This window comes from Anser anser, assembly GCF_964211835.1.
Source record: "Anser anser genome assembly, chromosome: 20".
NCBI classification, from domain to species: Eukaryota; Metazoa; Chordata; class Aves; order Anseriformes; family Anatidae; genus Anser; species Anser anser.
The window spans coordinates 3,740,836-3,757,914 of NC_139741.1; the positions used below are offsets into that span (position 1 = coordinate 3,740,836).

General features: G+C 45.7%; 1 protein-coding gene across 1 annotated transcript in view; it reads left to right on the top strand.

Annotated features, from left to right (window-relative positions):
* Positions 1 to 50: 50 nt before the first annotated feature.
* Positions 51 to 17,079, top strand: part of TEX14 (testis expressed 14, intercellular bridge forming factor) — a 30,145-nt gene continuing 13,116 nt past the window's right edge. The window contains exons 1-20 of the mRNA XM_083806228.1: positions 51 to 156; positions 287 to 537; positions 4,280 to 4,394; positions 4,696 to 4,861; positions 5,108 to 5,244; positions 5,884 to 5,965; positions 6,405 to 6,535; positions 7,413 to 7,526; positions 7,971 to 8,094; positions 8,916 to 9,094; positions 10,285 to 10,436; positions 11,202 to 11,392; positions 11,614 to 11,752; positions 12,116 to 13,101; positions 13,831 to 13,937; positions 14,439 to 14,518; positions 15,074 to 15,340; positions 15,881 to 15,981; positions 16,280 to 16,444; positions 16,973 to 17,066. Coding sequence (XP_083662354.1) covers positions 402 to 537; positions 4,280 to 4,394; positions 4,696 to 4,861; positions 5,108 to 5,244; positions 5,884 to 5,965; positions 6,405 to 6,535; positions 7,413 to 7,526; positions 7,971 to 8,094; positions 8,916 to 9,094; positions 10,285 to 10,436; positions 11,202 to 11,392; positions 11,614 to 11,752; positions 12,116 to 13,101; positions 13,831 to 13,937; positions 14,439 to 14,518; positions 15,074 to 15,340; positions 15,881 to 15,981; positions 16,280 to 16,444; positions 16,973 to 17,066 — 3,466 coding nt within the window. The 5' untranslated portion in view covers positions 51 to 156; positions 287 to 401. The remainder of the gene's footprint in view (positions 157 to 286; positions 538 to 4,279; positions 4,395 to 4,695; positions 4,862 to 5,107; positions 5,245 to 5,883; positions 5,966 to 6,404; positions 6,536 to 7,412; positions 7,527 to 7,970; positions 8,095 to 8,915; positions 9,095 to 10,284; positions 10,437 to 11,201; positions 11,393 to 11,613; positions 11,753 to 12,115; positions 13,102 to 13,830; positions 13,938 to 14,438; positions 14,519 to 15,073; positions 15,341 to 15,880; positions 15,982 to 16,279; positions 16,445 to 16,972; positions 17,067 to 17,079) is intronic.

Below are 17,079 nucleotides of genomic sequence, written 5' to 3' on the forward strand. Positions count from 1 at the left end.
GCCGTCCGCCGAGGCGCGAGGAGAGCCGGCACGTGACCGCGGCCGTTGGGAGGCGGTCGAGGGCGGTTGGCGCCGAGGGGACGGGGGGCCCTGAGGCGGGGTGGTGCGGGCTCCGTTCTCCCTTCGGCCCGTCGGAGCGTCCTCTGTTTCTCACAGGTGTTAGGGGCGTGCTGGCATTTCCCCACTGTCAGCTTTCTGGGCCCCTCTCCCCTCATCGGGGTGTCCGGCCCTGGGGCTGGCTCTCCTCAGCGAGCCGTCGGGCTCCGTGCCTTCGTTCTCTTCTCAGGGTCCCCAAGGAAGGAGCAGCCACTACTGAGGGTCACCTGCTGGCGTTCCAGAAGTGTGAATTAAGTCCTGCTGTGGTGATTTGCAGCCTTTCCTAGTTGTGTTCAGGGAAGAAGATGGCGCACGTGCTCCCGCTTCCAATTCCCTGCCCTGTCCAGCTTGGGACTACAAGAGGGGACTCCCCCGAAGCTCAGATGCACGAGTGTGTCAGACAGGGGAACTGCATCAAGGTGAAGAAGCTTCTGAAAAAAGGTAAAGCCGCAGTTTAGAAAAGTCCTTGCAGAAAAGGTTTACTTGCTCCTGTATGCTTGTGTTTGTGGTAAACAGGTAGAATCAGTCTGTCAGTTCAGTTTTGTCACTGGGAGATGTTTACAAAAGGTAGTATTTTTGGTCTTTTCTGGTAAATGGCACTAACAAAAGAATCATGAAGAGAAGCCATTTGGAAAGACTAAGTTTTTAGTTGCGAGGTTTATAGTACCTCAGCCATAAGGAAGTGTTTGAAGTACTGTAAAACTAAAATTCTGAAAGTCTGCTTTGGAAATACATATGTAAGGTTTTTAACTTCAGTTCTGCTTGCAAAGGGCTTAAATTACTGCTTAGGTATTGGCGTTTTTAATACCCACAATTTTAATGACAGGGAGCAAAGAACATTGCAAATGAAACGTACTTGCTGGGGTTCTATTTTGCCTTTGCTGTTCCTACTGAACAGCTCTGTTTCCAACTTGGAGATCCAAAGAGCAGAATGCCGATAGCACAAAAGCACGGGGACATGAAGCAAGAAGGAGGCAGTAGGTATAAAGTAGGGAGCTCGAGGCGTGGTCTCTGGACGCAAGAAACAGGACTCTATGGATAGTCTTGTGGGCTCAAATGTAACCTTTTTCAAACCGTTTTGGGGAACGTGAGCAGCAGGTGCTGCTCCTGGGGGTGCGGCTGCGCTGCAGCCCAGCGGGGCGTTCCTGCGGCGCCGCCGGTCGGAGCTGAGCTGAGCCGAGCCGCGGGGCGGGGCCCTGAGAGCAGCGCGCGTGATTGGCCGGGCAGCGCGCTACATGCAAATGAGGGGGCGTGTCCCGCCGAACCCACTCGCGGGGCGCTCCCGGGGGGCGCGGGGCCGCAGCGGGGGCGCGCACGGCGGCGGGGCCGCGGCTGGGCGCGGGGAGGGGGGAAGGCGGCGGGGCCGGGCGGGGAGCGGGGGGTCGCCGTGAGCTGGGGGCCGGTCCGCGGCCGTGGGACCCGGCGAGGCGGCGTAGCGAGGCCAGGACTATACTTTCAGGGATCATTTCTGTAGTTGGTAACTAGAGGAGTGTGATCGAAAGTGTCCGGCGTCACAAGCCACGAGGAGGAGCGGCGTGCTCTCTCCTGAGCGCGAGGCGGGCGGGCGGCGCTGCTGCTGCGCAGGGGCCTCCCGCCATCGATGACCGTTCCCGGCCCCTTTACGGGGTGTGGGAGGGAGAGAGCACAGGCTGAGTGGTTTGTGTCCTTATTTTAACGGTGACAAAAACAGAATGAATTCTAATTTCGTAACAGAGGGTGCGCTGCTGCCAGGAGCTTCGTGCCCGGGAAGCCCCATGTCTGCGCACGGGGCGTTCAGGGCTCTCTGCCCCAGCGTTGCCCGGGCTGGGGCAGGCTGCGGGGCTCCAGGGATGCAGCGAGGCCGCCTCAGCCCTGTCCCGGTGCGGCCACAGACGAGCTGGGGCCGGCAGAGCCGGCTTGCTCCGCCTGGTCGGTGCACGCCGCCCCCGGGAGGCCGCGCCGTGTGGCCGCGGTGTCGCTCGCTGCCGCCGGAGGGGCCGGGCAGGAGCTGCTCGCTCAGCGCGGTCACGGAGCTGCCCCGCGCGGCCGCTGTTCCCGGTGACGCCGCTGTTCCCGGTGACGCCGCTGTTCCGGTAACACCGCGGCGCTCCGTGCCCGGGCGGCTTCTGCGCTGCCTTCGGGTGCCGCGCCCGGACCCGCTGCGTGGAGAGGCGGGGGCGCTGTCCGAGCTCCTCCCTCCCTGAGAGCGGCGAACCTGATTGGCCGGGCAGCGCGCTACATGCAAATGAGGGGGCGTGTCCCGCCGAACCCACTCGCGGGGCGCTCCCGGGGGGCGCGGGGCCGCAGCGGGGGCGCGCACGGCGGCGGGGCCGCGGCGGGGCGCGGGGAGGGGGGAAGGCAGCGGGGCCGGGCGGGGAGCGGGGGGTCGCCGTGAGCTGGGGGCCGGTCCGCGGCCGTGGGACCCGGCGGGGCGGCGTAGCGAGGCCAGGACTATACTTTCAGGGATCATTTCTGTAGTTGGTAACTAGAGGAGTGTGATCGAAAGTGTCCGGCGTCACAAGCCACGAGGAGGAGCGGCGTGCTCTCTCCTGAGCGCGAGGCGGGCGGGCGGCGCTGCTGCTGCGCAGGGGCCTCCCGCCATCGATGACCGTTCCCGGCCTCTTTACGGGGCTTGGGAGGGAGAGAGCACAGGCTGAGTGGTTTGTGTCCTTTTTCGCTTGTAAAAAACAGAGCTATCATTAGTGATCTTAAAGGAGGATTTCAGCTGCTGTCTGTGCGCGTCCCGCTAGAACGCACCGGCCCTGAGCTGCCTCCTGCCAGGGCAGCGCCTGGTGCCCCCCAGCCCCTCGGTGCCCATCGGTAGCGGGGACAGCAGGGGCCGGCCCCAGCCTGTGTAGAAGGAGCGGCCGCGCTGCGTTGGGTGTCGGCGTCCCGAGGGGCCGGGGGTGGAAAGAACCGCTTCGGAAGTCTGTCGGCACCCCGGTGCGGGGGCCGGGTGGTGGTGGTCTGGAGCCGTCTGTTGCGTGAGGGAAGGCGGCGCGGTGGGCGCTGGGAGCGGCCCTGGGGGGCTGGGCCAGCTCGGCAGGGGGCTGGGGAGAAGCAGCGTGCCGGGCTGCGGGAGGCAACGGGAGGCCGCGTGCCTCGGGCTCCGCAGCACCGTGCCCGCTCGAGCAGGGCTGGGGGGTGCTGCGCCGGGACACGGCGGGAGGCAGCATGCGGAGGAAGCCTGGGGCCAGGAGAAGCCGCTCCGTGTTGCGCTGGCACCCGGGTGTCACCTCCGGGTGACGCCGCACAGCGCACGGCTCCCGCTGCCCTTCCCCTGCCGGCGGCTCGGCGCTGCCCGGGGTCCGGCGGTCCCGGCCCCGCTCCGCGCCCCGGGGCTGCAGCACGGGGGGCGGCGCCCTGAGAGCAGCGCGCCTGATTGGCCGGGCAGCGCGCTACATGCAAATGAGGGGGCGTGTCCCGCCGAGCCCACTCGCGGGGCGCTCCCGGGGGGCGCGGGGGCGCAGCGGGGGCGCGCACGGCGGCGGGGGCGCGCAGAGACGCGGGGAGGGGGGGAAACGGCGGGGCCGGGCGGGGAGCGGGGGGTCGCCGTGAGCTGGGGGCCGGTCCGCGGCCGTGGGACCCGGCGAGGCGGCGTAGCGAGGCCAGGACTATACTTTCAGGGATCATTTCTGTAGTTGGTAACTAGAGGAGTGTGATCGAAAGTGTCCGGCGTCACAAGCCACGAGGAGGAGCGGCGTGCTCTCTCCTGAGCGCGAGGCGGGCGGGCGGCGCTGCTGCTGCGCCGGGGCCTCCCGCCATCGATGACCGTTCCCGGCCCCTTTACGGGGCTTGGGAGGGAGAGAGCACAGGCTGAGTGGTTTGTGTCCTTTTTCGCTTGTAAAAAGCAGATCTTGGTCGGGAAGGGGGGATGTGACACCTCAGCGTGTTACAGATCCGCTTTCCTAAAAGCACTAGTTAAGTGCTCTGGTGTTATCCACACTCCTCCGAATTAATACTTCACTCTTTTACACCTTGTTTATATGAAAACACTGCACAGTAGCAGGGGCATGGCATATAGAGAGTTATGAAGAATACTCAATAATTCTTCGTTATCATTCAGTTAATACCACGTTACACTTTCCCACTATCTCGGAGGGAATACAGCCGTCCATTTCAGTATTAAATAACCCACAGCTTTTTTTCTTATGGGGAGAATAATTAAAACATCCACCTATAGTCATCTTTTGTGTTCTTGTAGGCACCTTTGTTGATGCTGTGAATTCCATGGGCCAGACGTCTCTCTTCACTGCTGCATTGTTAGGTCTTGGTAAAATAGTGGATGTGCTGTTGGATTATGGCTCTGACCCTAATCAGTTGAGTACAAAAATAAGTTTATACTTTTAAACTGGAACTGATACTTAATCTTGTAGTGGGTTTAGTCAGTGTAATACACAATATTTGCTGTGTATTGCGAAGAAGTGCTTAAGACACATACCGCCATTTGAGCCAAAGCTCCTGAAATGTAAGTAGGTGCTTAATTTTCCTTGTTCTGTTGGACATGTTGCTGTTTGGGTGTACAGAAGCTTTATGTTTACACTGCTTTCTTTCTCAGAGGCTCAGCTGGTTGAATTTGGTAGTGGTTGGCTGAAACCTTCTTGATTTCATGTTCCTCAGTCGCTGTTATGATGGAAGCACCCCAGTCCACGCAGGCGCGTTCTCAGGAAATCAGTGGATTCTTAGCAAGTTACTGGATGAAGGAGGTGACCTGAGAGTACACGATAAAGATGGAAAAAATCCGCAGTGCTGGGCTATGTCAGCTGACAAAGAAAGCAGTGCTCAGGTATGTGTGCATTTAAGTGGATATGTCTAGTTAGTTACATAGTGTTTGATAATTTTTTTTAATGTTTTCATGTAATTTTCTTCAAAACCTTTTGCATATAAATTTCCTGAAGCGCCTACTTATTTGCAGCTTACTTGCAGTATTTCAAATAACGAGGTATTTTTTGTTGGCCAGGATTTATTAATTCAAAATGGAGTAACTTACAGCTCTGAGGTCATTTTTTCCTTCCTCTCCTTCTCCACCCAGATGCTGGAATTCATACAGCGCTGTACATTCCACATGCAGGCTGCCATTCAAAATTTTCCCTGTGATCAACTCAGGAAGGTTTGCTTCTCAAAAGCGCTGGTTTGTAGTCCATCTAGGTTTGGTGGTCTTGTTCAAGGGTAAGAATATATTTTCATGTGCTCAAGTATTGATTCTCCTGGACTCTTACTCCATATTACATAAAGAAATTTATGCATTTTTGTTCATTTTGACGCTATTGGATTTGAAACCAAAGCGTATTAGGAATGATCATTCTTTTTATTTTTGTTATGGGAGTTCCAAATAGAAATTGGTAGTTGTAGACGTCTCTTTAATATTTACTCTTGAAATCAGTGATAAGAAATACTGTATTAAGTAACGTTAAAATGGCCGTAACATGAAGTAGTTTGTTCTTGACTTTTCAAGGTCACTAAATCTTTCGGTGGTGTGTTTACAACAATTTCATGAGCTTTTATGTCAGATATTTGTCAGGAAAAATACATACCTGTGAAGAAAAGGTGATGCATGGTGCCTGTGATTATATATGTGTGTGTGTGTGTGTGTATATATATATATGTGTGTATTTGGCCACCGTGCTTGAAACATACGTATCATAAAAGCGTGTTTTAAAAGCTTCAATTATTTGCAGAATAATTTGAAATTTCAGCATATGCATTACAATCATGACATTAAAAATACGTGGCTGTTGCATTATTTCTGTACTCTCCCTCTGCCATGGCATATTAGTTACTCCTATTATTTATGTTTTTGATATTTAGAAATGTTGACAGTCCTTTGGGTAGATTTCTAAAAGGGGGAGCTAATGCAGCCAGGAACATTTACAGCTTTGGTTTTGGGAAGGTAAGATGCTATGGATAATGGTTTTCTAACGATATTAATACAGATTTCATGATTTTTGGTCAGATGTTCTTCACAGTAATTACCTTGCCTCCATTATTTTTGATTCTTAATACATTCTTCTTTCTACTGAAGTGGTGGAAAAAAGCTGTGGGGACCCCAAATATTCAGACCTTTAGTCATTTGGCCTTATCAGAGGAAGCTGGTTTGGGGAAAAAAAACAGTGAAGTTTTCTCCATGACTGTTTCTGTGTTCCTTATTCAACTCCACTAGAAAGTTAAGCTTTTCACATGGATAACTTTAAGGCTTCATCGTGATGCTTTCGCTAATGTTCACATTGCAGTGATTGGGTTAAAGTTTTTAGTGAGTTTGTGGCAGATGTAATGCAGGTCTTGGGAACTGTTGCATATTCCTTTCGGTTTATGTGCGGGTGCTGTTTCAGTTCTATCTTGCAGGCAGCAGGCATCTAGGGTACTTGGCATCTCTCCCGATTATTGGGGAGAAAGAAGTGGTTCAGGCAGATGATGAACCGACGTTTTCTTACCGTGTTGGACCATGCATGATCATGACAAAGTGAGTGGAATCAAAAGGGCTTTACCCCCTCTTCGTGTGTATTTGCTACTGTTCAGTAGCAAATTGTGTAGGTGCTTTGTCTGGGTTGCTTTCTTTGCCTGGTGAGTATTCATCCACTACTTCTGTCAGTAACTTGTGTTTTGCAGCCCACCCATTGGTGTGTTCTTTAGAACTTTTTGATACCTATAGGTTGCTCTTGTCCCTTCCGGCACTATTAACCCATACGTGGTTACCCACCGATCACAGTGTTTAGTTACCGACTCCTGTTTTGTGCTGGGAAATAAATTGTTGGGGTAGCACGGGTTGCTTTGTTCAGCGTTCAGCCCTTGTAATTGTCAGGTCAGACCACAGGCCTCTGGATGTGCATGTCTGTGGCCCACTTGCTCAAACCTGTGGCAAACTTAGTGTTGCAAGTGCAAACTCTGGCCTTCTTAAAATTTATTTATTTATTTATTAATCTGTTGTATTGTGTAGCGAGTAGTTGTGCCTGAAAGATGCACCTAGGGAATCTGCAAATCAGTGATTTATCTTCCCAAAGCTCTGGCTTGTATCAAAGTGGGCTGATGGTCTTAGTGAAAGGGGTTTTAGAGTTTTTTTTTTGTTCTTTACAGTGGGCCGTGGAAAGGTAGTGTCTTTGAACAGCAGACGTACTCTGCTGCATCCTGTCTTTAACAGGAGGAGAATTTATTATCCATTTGAAAGAATAGATGCTATTGCCTGCTTGATCAAAATAATGGATTGTTACTAACGGTAGGAGACCAGCACCAGAGCATTTTGGAATCACAAAATTCTTTGGGAGTAGCCCTGTAACCAGAGGGGGGAGGGAGGGCGTGAACCTGTAAGAAGCATGTCATAGATACTCCTCTTCTCCTTGTAGCTTAATGTGGGGAAGCAGCAGAGTTACAGTGAAGGAACTCAGCTTTGAGCCCCATCAGAACTGCAGTAAGCTGCGCTTAGCTGATCTTCTCATTGCAGAGCAGGAGCACAGTAGGTAAGAACAAGTGAGTGTGCAGTGGGCACAGGTGCTGCAGGGGTTTGAGGCTGGGAGAAAGCCTGACAGTCTTCCTGAGGTGAATCACACTGTGACTCTGCTTTCTCTTAAATGAGAAACGCAGGTCTTTCTTCTCTTCCTACTCCATTTTCTTCACTATGTATAATACAGGAGAAGGATACAGATAAAGAATACACTATTCTTTTCTGATAGGTCTGTGTGAATGCTTCATTGCATTTTCCTGGAGGGCTTGCTTATAGATTGCCCTAGTAGCAACAGCAAGCCCTATTTCTTAAATGCTTCCTAATCTACCGTTCTTTTCTAATTTTGGCTATTTAAACAATAAGTTACAAGCATACATGTTGTATTGGTAAAAAGACCCAGAGGGCCAGTACTCTTTTAATCTTAGATTTGTTGTAACATTTTTCCCCTCTCCCTTTGCAGTAAACTCCGTCATCCGCATTTGCTGCAATTGATGTCTGTTTGTCTGTCTGGTGATTTGGAGAAAACCCGTTTAGTATACGAAAGGGTAAACTTTGGCTCTTTGTACAGCATCCTTCATGAAAGGGTAATTGGAACACTTGTAAATACTATCGTAATTATTTCACTAATTATTTGAGAGAAAGGAGTTCAGTAACTATATTTGTAGTCTTTACTCATTTAAAATACAAAATCACTGGTCTGTATTAAGGTTTCTATTTCATTGCACAGTATTGGGTACTCTGTACATGCTGGTGAAATTTGCCATTGGCAAATACTTCAGTTGATGTTTAGGTGCAGTTGCATTGGATTTCTTGTTTAGTATTGATCTTAAAATGGCTGCTATTAAATTCCATTGAACTTCTGCATGTGATTGTGCACCGCAAATGTGGTGAGACCAGCTTTTGTCCTTTAATATATGCATGCAATTTGCTGCAGGCTGCCTGTATATAACAACGAAGGCGTGAGCTCGGTTGCATGTTTTTAATCAACCAGTTTGTATTTTGTTATTATCACTTGATATTTTTCTCTTCTTTTTCCATAGTTAATTGAATCCTTTTTTTTTTGCCTTAAGTGTCCAAGTACAAACATCTAAATTACGGATAAGTTGCAGATAAAGACAGGAGATTCTAAGAGTTGATTCTGCTTCAGGGTGAATTTTGGCATTATCAGTGTCATTTTCCTTAATTTCAGCTTAGTGTATTAGTAGTTTGTTTGGTACTGAGAGCATGTATGTTGTTCAGAAAGTGTAATTCATATGACTTTTACTACAATGAAATATGAAATGAATCTTACTACAATGAAATACATTTCATTTTTGCTTTCTTTGCCTCCTAGTGTACAATGATTTCTCAGTAGTTCAGGCTTTGAAGACCTGCAATACAAAATGGGTACTTCTGTTTTTTTCAGCGTACAGAATTTCCAGTGCTGCGCATGGAGACAATTTTGCATGTACTGCTTCAAATTAATGATGCTTTGCGTTTTCTACACTCCCGGGGGTTTATCCATCGTTCGATTACATCCCATGCTATTCAGATTGTTTCTTCTGGAGAGGCAAAGCTATGCAACATGGAATACATGATAGAGAGGTAAAGAATTGCCTCACTGTTTGTGGAGGGAACAAACACAAAACCGAATTTAGTGCTGAATTCTGCTGAAGTGGTTTAGCAGGTGTCCTGCTTGATGACTAGGTGACTCCTCTGCCTCTGAGCCAGGCAACAGAGTTACAGGAGAGAAGAACTCTAAATTATCGCTGCTCAGGTACATTAACTTTGCTACAGGCTATGTGGCAAGTTTTAGGTGAACTTAGATTCTGTGTTAGGGGTATCTGAAACTATTAAGAGAAGGTGGTCTTCCCTGGAGTTTAGAGGTACTGTCAGAGACAGAATGTAATCTTACAGAAGAGATGAAATTTCTCTGAGTCAGTCACTAATTCTGTTGCTGGGCTGGAAATACTTTAATTCACTTCTTGTTCTGCTGAATTTGCACTTATGGAGGCTTGCCTAAAAGGGCCGAAGATCTGGTGGTAGTTACTAAGTGCCGCCAATGACGAGAAGAAGCTTTAGTACATCTTTGTCCCTTTTATGAGGGACACAATACATTTTTATCTGGTAAATTACTATATACTTGTATAAACTTCTTGCCTGCAGTGCAGCTGCATTAGAAAGGGAATAAAAGGTCGGTTACACTGTAAAGAGAGAGAGTAAAATTGATAATAAACAAAAACCTGACAATGGAAATGTCATGAAATGAGCAAAGATACTTCCTAATGTCCTTGAAAACTCATTTTTTTTTTTTACTAAATCTTGGCTGTTTCTTATAGCTACAGATACTTGCAGCCTACTGTGAAATAAATAACACATAAATTGCAGTTTGTGTGAGGAAGAAGTTAGCTTTTAGACATGCATACGTTGCAAAATAATTGAATCTAGAAGACAGCTTTTTTTCTTTTGTCTGCAGTCTGCTGTGGGCACAGAATGCTGAAGAATTGGTTGTAAAAATACTATGGGGAACTTTTAAACTCTGACTATTGCTTGGTGTAAAGTTTTTAAAGGAGTTGTTACTTCTGCAAGAAAAATTGTTTGCTCTACAACGCCAAAATACAGGATTTGTTGGTGTGAAAATGCAACAGATTTTTTTGCAGGTCTGCTTGGATCTTTTAGGTACTTAAGCTAGAAGAAGATAAAAACAAGCTCAGGTGTTTAATTCCAAAAGACACAGTTGTTTAGAGGAGTGTGCTGTGTGTCCCAATTTATAACTTTTTTCTCCTTTTGTATAGCAAAGATAGTGGAGAACACAGTGATCTGACTCGTATTCCTGTCCCAGTCCAGCTATATAAATGGTGCTCACCTGAAGTAATCCTTGAAAAAACTGTCACAGTGAAATCGGATATTTACAGTTTCTGTACAGTAATGCAGGAGGCCTTGACAGGTATGTGCATAAGCTTAGGCTTCTTTTGTCACTAGGGTAGCCCAATGAAGATTTTCAGTGCAGACTGTTTATTTTCCCTAAGTGGCTGCATAAAACCTTGTTGTTAGTGCACATACAGAAGTAACCTGGAGGAGGAACCCACCAGGCAAAAAACAAACGTTGATGACAATGGCAGACTGTTGGAGACACTTGTACAGTGTAATTGAAAAGCTTGAAATTGCTTAACTAAGAGACGAGATTAATGGTAGGCAATACAAATACAGAATTCTGTGTATGTTGTATTGCTGCTGTTTAATCTCCTTCATGCAAGGACAGCAAAATACTCAGTTAATTTTTTGCAATATGCAAAACAAGTTTGTGCACCTTTCATCCTTTTCATCAATATGAAAATCTACAGGTAAACTTGTGTTATATGTTGACTTGGACTATTTTGACAGAGAAATGGGGTAAAAAATAATTACTCTGAAAATTTAACCTAGAAGCGTAGCTGGTTAGGAATGAAGGATACAGAGTGTGGGTTACTGTGTGACTGTACCCAAGAGATTACTGTCAGCTCCCTTTAAAGCATCCACTGTTGATGTGAGATAGGGAGATGCCGGGCTGGATTCTGGATTGAGTACTGTTATAGTTTGTGACAGTAGTTGTAACTTACAGAACGTGCAGACGAAATGCTTCCTTGTTTTTGATCTCTCTCTCATTTCCGTACCCCCTGCCCCTCCCTTAATATACAGGTTGTGACATAAAATCTGTATTTATGCATTGCAGAGACCCTGCCCTGGACAGGTGTTGAAGACTCCGTTATTAAACAACTCATAATTTCAGGACAGCAGTTAGAAGCGGATGTCAGACTTCCTATACCTTACTATGGTGTAGTAAAGTCAGGGCTAGAACCTAAACAGAAGAACCGCTCCATGAACCTTCAGGATATTCAGTATATACTGAAAAATGATTTAAAGGTGATTTCCAGGATAGTAGCCTTTCATGTTTTAAAAATGGAAGAGTTTTATGTTCATTTGGATTCGAGATGTTCAGCTTAAATCTAGGTGGGAGGTTTTTTGTGTGAAATCTGAACAGTGAGTATCCTTCTCTGATCATGGAGGCAAACCACCTTAAAATAGAAGGTGGAGACTAGATTGGTCAATTAAAGATGCTTCTAAAAATATTTCTTGTGTTACAGGACTTGGCTAAGTCTCAGACTGGGCACGCTGATGAAATGTCAAAAGTGCAAAGGCCTGCTGTTTTTACAGATGTAAACATCTGTTTGGCATCAGCTTTTAGCTACCAGAAGAGAACAGAAAAAGAGGTAACAGAGGCTGGTAAGGTGTTTTTTTTTCTTTTTTTTTTTTTTTTCAGCAAGGTGTTGTGTGTCCTTTCCTTAGGATTTTTCTCAGTCCATGAAGATCTACTGTAAATAACTGAAATGGTAGCACTTACAGATTTGATGATATAGATTGAAAACAGAAAGCAATTAGATTTGGATTTTACCTGCCACCCTAATTATTAATGTAAACTCAAGACTGTATGTTGAGTTAATGATTGAAGTTCAGGCACACTGCTTTCAGCAGAGGTGTTAAATGCTGCTTATGCAATATCTAAAAGGTGTTGACTGCTAAATGTACAAAAGCAGTGTGTCTGGACATCTGGAGGAGTAGCTAAACACCTAACATCAAATTTTCCAGACAGCTCTGCTGCTCCAAGATGCTCTCTTTTTCCTGAGGAGAATAATGCTTTAGTAGACTGTGAGGCATCGAGCAATCTACAGCCAGTCGCACAGGAAAAAATTCACGACATAGATTCTGAAGTCCAGGCGACCTGCGGTGTCAGTGATGTGGATGACAGCCTCTGTAGCTTTGAAATGAATGAAATCTTGGCCAGTTATCCAGAATCTCATGAAGACTTCGTGGAAGAAGGAGCTGGAGTAGGTCAGACTCTAAAGGATAAAGAAAGGCAGCAAAAGGTAAAAGATAAGGCTGCCCTCAGAGACCTTTTTGTGTCCCCTGGAGTGTACTGTGAGGAAAAGCCAGCTTATGAGGAAGGTGGCTTTTCAGACTCAGTCACAGAGGACGCTACAGAAGAGGAGGAAGGGGAAAGTGAGGTCTCTGACCTGTGCATGCTGGCACAGGTGAGAGGAGATGCTGGGAGAAGAATGAGTGGTCCGTCCCCAGATGAGCAGCACATCAGTAAATGTGTCCTTAATTTAAAGATTGTTCAGAACATGTTGCAGCAGGCAGCAGATTCCCTGTGCAGAACAGAGTTAAAACTGGACAAATTCATTGACAATGAAAGGCAAAAGAAGCTGCTCCAGGAAATGGGAACGTATCAGCTTTCTAAGCAAACTTTTCATGACAGACCCTGGAACAGATCTGATGATATCTACCAAAACACCAATAACCCTTTTTCTGGAGTTAATGTTTTTTTATGGAAAGCCATAGGTCCGCCCTCAAGAGACTATATTCCACCTCTGGTAACACGGGAGGCACGAGGAGGTCTGGGTGGAGATGGTTTCCTGGCTATTTCAAAGGCAGCAGAGGAAATGTGGGCAGCTCAGAACGAAAAGTGGAAGAGCTTTCATCAGATGAGTAAGAGTAAAAATGAAAACAACCAGCATGATCTCAGCTTCAGTGGGGTGAAAAGCCTGGATAATCAAGAGGGCCTAGACCGTGAGGTAAAGTGTGGAGCAGGTGTTTGTTACTACTGCGTTCTTTAGCGGGTTTATGGCAAAGAGACAGTTATGAATGGCATCCAAGAGAAAGGAAGAATCTGTCTTTTTTAAAATATATGTGCATGCTATATGCATTGTATATAGAAAAGAAAACAAAATGGTCAGCTCAGCGTTGCAGTAGTAATTTTATATTTTCCCCAGAAAAATATTTGTCCAGTAATTGAGGAGGGAGTAAAATCTTGTGCTAAAATTGAAGTGGGACTGTTAGGAAAAATGGCAAGCGGAGAAAGATTATTATTATTTTATTACTTTTTTTGGGGGTGCAGGGGGGTATGCTTAGTTAAGGAGGTCTGGGCTGCCACTTAATAATGAAAATGATCTAGAATTATTTATTAACTATAAGTAGCTGACATGCTTTGCTGAAAGAGAGGGAAATTTGTATTGTATCTGCTGTGGGACTGATCTTGGGTCATTAGGTCTACTCCTTCCTCTGGGAGCCAGGTGTCATGACAGTCTGCTTACATACACATGAAACCTGCTGTAGATCCAGGCAGAGCTTTTACGAGGTTAAGGCCTGGAGTTGTGATCCCTTCACTTGAGAAGTACTACTGAAATAAAATGTAGGAAGTAGAATTTGCATGGTCTGGTTCTTAGTACGTCCCACAGACAGCTCAACCGATAATTAACAGAGTGCCCAACGCGCTGAATCATGGCTTGTTGGACTCATTTCAGCATTTACTCCCACGTGTATCTGTAAGATGCAAAAATAAGTTCAACTTGCAGTGTCAGAGAGGGAGTGATTCACATTCTACAGCAAGTGGAAGTGGAGAAGAGAGGTGGTAAGTTTTGATCACGTTCACAAAAGAATTAATTCTAGCAGATTCATCTTGCTACAGCCACTGTCAAAAGTAGACACATCCGGGATTAAAGATGGCATTAAATGTTTTTACAGTAAGCCAGAAGCCATCTGTCCAATTAGGACCCTACCGTGACTCACTGTCAGCTGCGGAGCTGACAGGGTAACTACTGCAACAGGGCAGTTACCTCTAAAGAGTGGTATTCAGACAGATTGTGAATGCTTTTCTGATGGAGGTCAGTAGTCTGAAACTAACAGTGCCTAAGGAGAGCAATCTAATGGTGAAGCTAGTAGTAAGGCAGCTCTCTTCTCTGTACACAGCCTCATTCAATTCTCAGTACAAACACTCTGGCTTTCGTGGGTGAGGGTTAGGCCCTACGTTAGGTGCTGTGGGACAGCTTCTAGTGTTTCATTGACTGGGAATACTTAACAGAATACACTTGTGCATTAACAGTTTCTCATGTCTTGTAATGATTTATCATAGGTGCTATCCAAACTCAGCATCTGAAATTTACAGTACAAAAACAAGTGAGGAGAGAAGGATGAGGCAACCAGAATGGAGGAGTAAGTAAATTGGCATTAACTAGGGTTTAATGTTACTAGCAAGTGTTACTGCAGTGTAGTGTATTAAAACTTAACACGTTTTGTTAGTTCAGAAAGGCCTGTCTGCCTTAATCACTTTATTAGGCTGTTCCTGGAGGAAAACCAAATGAGTGGAATCCAGCATCTTGTGCATTCAGGCCATGGAATAATCACAACCACGCTAAGATGGTTTGACTATAAAGCTCAAGGAGTATCTGACCCTGTTTCAGAGGATATAAGGGAGGGACGGCATGTGAATTTAGAAAGGGTAGTATAGCAACGACCAGTGGATGGCAGTACAGAATGAATAATAGAGAATGCAAACTAACAAAAATTATTCATGTGAAGGCTTGTCCATATTGATTTATGCAGGTTTTAAATTTAAATAGAAGGAAGCGCCTAGTTCTTCTCTGTATAAAGGAATACACAGGCTTATAACTTCAGCATTTCCAAGTATGCAGATACAATGAAACATAGGAAAGGGTTTGAAGGTATAGATCCTGTTGCAGGAGCTGGAAATTTTGTTCTTTTGTGTAGGTGAAGTAAAGCAAATGGCCAAAAGAGTGGCCTCAGGACAACTGGAACTCATTTCTACAAATCCAACCAGTGAATGTACATCTGAAAGTGAAACGGAGAGCATAGAGGAAGTCTTTCAACACATTGCCATTAGGGTCCGAAAAAGTCGAGACCAACAGAGAGAGAGATGGCATGCAGGTGACAACGTTGAGCCTTGGGATGTGGGTTGTGAGGATAGATCTGCATCTGAGGAGAGTGATTTGGAGTCTATGTTCATAAGTTCTGGGGGTAAGGCTGAAAAAAGGATTATTTCATCTCCCTTTTTGTCTCTTTCCGAGCAGATTGCATCTTCTGTGATTTTGTTAAAATAATCGGCCATCTTCTCTTCCAGAGTCTCCTGTCCAAAGCAGGTCAATGGCTAAGGCATTGGCTAACATAACGTAATACTCAGTTCTGTTATTTAATAGCTGGATGTAATGTCCAGTGAGCATGGAGACCCTTCATCATCATTAACATATATTGGTATGGGAGACCCAAAGCTTTTAAATCCATGGCTATGCTCCCACACCTTTATTTCTTTTAATTGGACTTGAAAGGTGCTTTTTCTGTAGCAGCATAGTACAGACGGTGTTTTTGTAATAGTTCTGGATAAAGGAACAAGGAAAGCTTCACCTGCTTAGATTAACGCTGTGTTCTGCCTGTCCTTTCTCCATGTTTTTGGCAGACAGCGTAGTTTTACTCTACATTCTCACTGATGCTACATCAGTGTTCAGAACACTAAATTCGTGTTACTTTTAGCCTAATGATTGTTCCATTGTGACATTCTAGGGAGAAGTTGCCAGTCACCATCACAAGATGAACAAGCAGAATCTGGAATAACTATTCATAAGAGTTCGATCATTCTTCAACAAGCTGAGATTCTCTCTAGAGTATGTATAGTATTCCAAGAAATCTAGTTCCTGCTTAAAACGTTTTAGCCTGGTCTCTCCGTGTTGCTCACTGAACTACCAGAACAGCGGATTGTTTCAGTTGTGATATGACTAACAGTCCCCCTGACGTATTACATATAGTGGTTCTGTAAACTGTGAGGAGCGGGAACTGGGTTGAAACATAGAACAATGAATTTATATATTGTTTCAGTTTGATGTATTATTGTCTAACATTGCTGACTAAAATGTATATTCAATAGAGTGAAGAAAGCATCTTAAATGATAACATCTTTCACAGGGGCATTCAAGAGAATTACCTTGTTCCCGTACTTCATCTGCTGACATGTCTGAAGAATTCTTGACTCCAGATTATTTCCTTCCTCCTCCTACTCAGGGAAACACAGATCTAGAGGTAAAAATCACAGACAAGAGAGGAATGAACTCTGTTTCAAGAATGTTGGACGTAAGTTAAATCACATGTGGGTTTATTAGGCTCCCATTTGATTTGAAGAAATATAGAAAAATGGGAGAATGTTTTTTTTTTCTTCTGAGTATTTACAAAAAGATTTATCTAAGTGGAAGAAAATTTTGACCCTGTTCCTTTAAAAAAAATAACAAACAAAAAAGACCCACACCCAAACTTCTGAAATACGAGGGGCATGTTTTCTTTGTTTACTAGGAAATTACATAATCTGTGGAGCCTTAAAATTATTCTGGTTTTGGCTGAGAAGAGTTTGAGGCAGCTAATAATGTTAACCTTTTATTCCCAGCTCTATCAACTATAAGTACTCAGTAGTCTTAAAACAATCTTCATTTCATGAAGACTTGAAACTTGTACAGACTATTCAATCCAATCCATGCTGTTTGATGACGAGCTCTTGCAAAACAATCTCTTCATTCTGATTGTGATCTTCCTGTGTGAGTTGTACTACCCTTCATAGCTTGCCTGTGAGAAATTTGAATTTACTTCCTTTTTTTCCCTCTGCTCCAGACCTCAAATCCTGGGGACAAATTAGAAGACACTTGTGACGTCCTTTTACAGAAAAGGAAATCTGAAGATGCAGGATCGGGTATTCAGGTGTCAGGTAAATGTGCTCT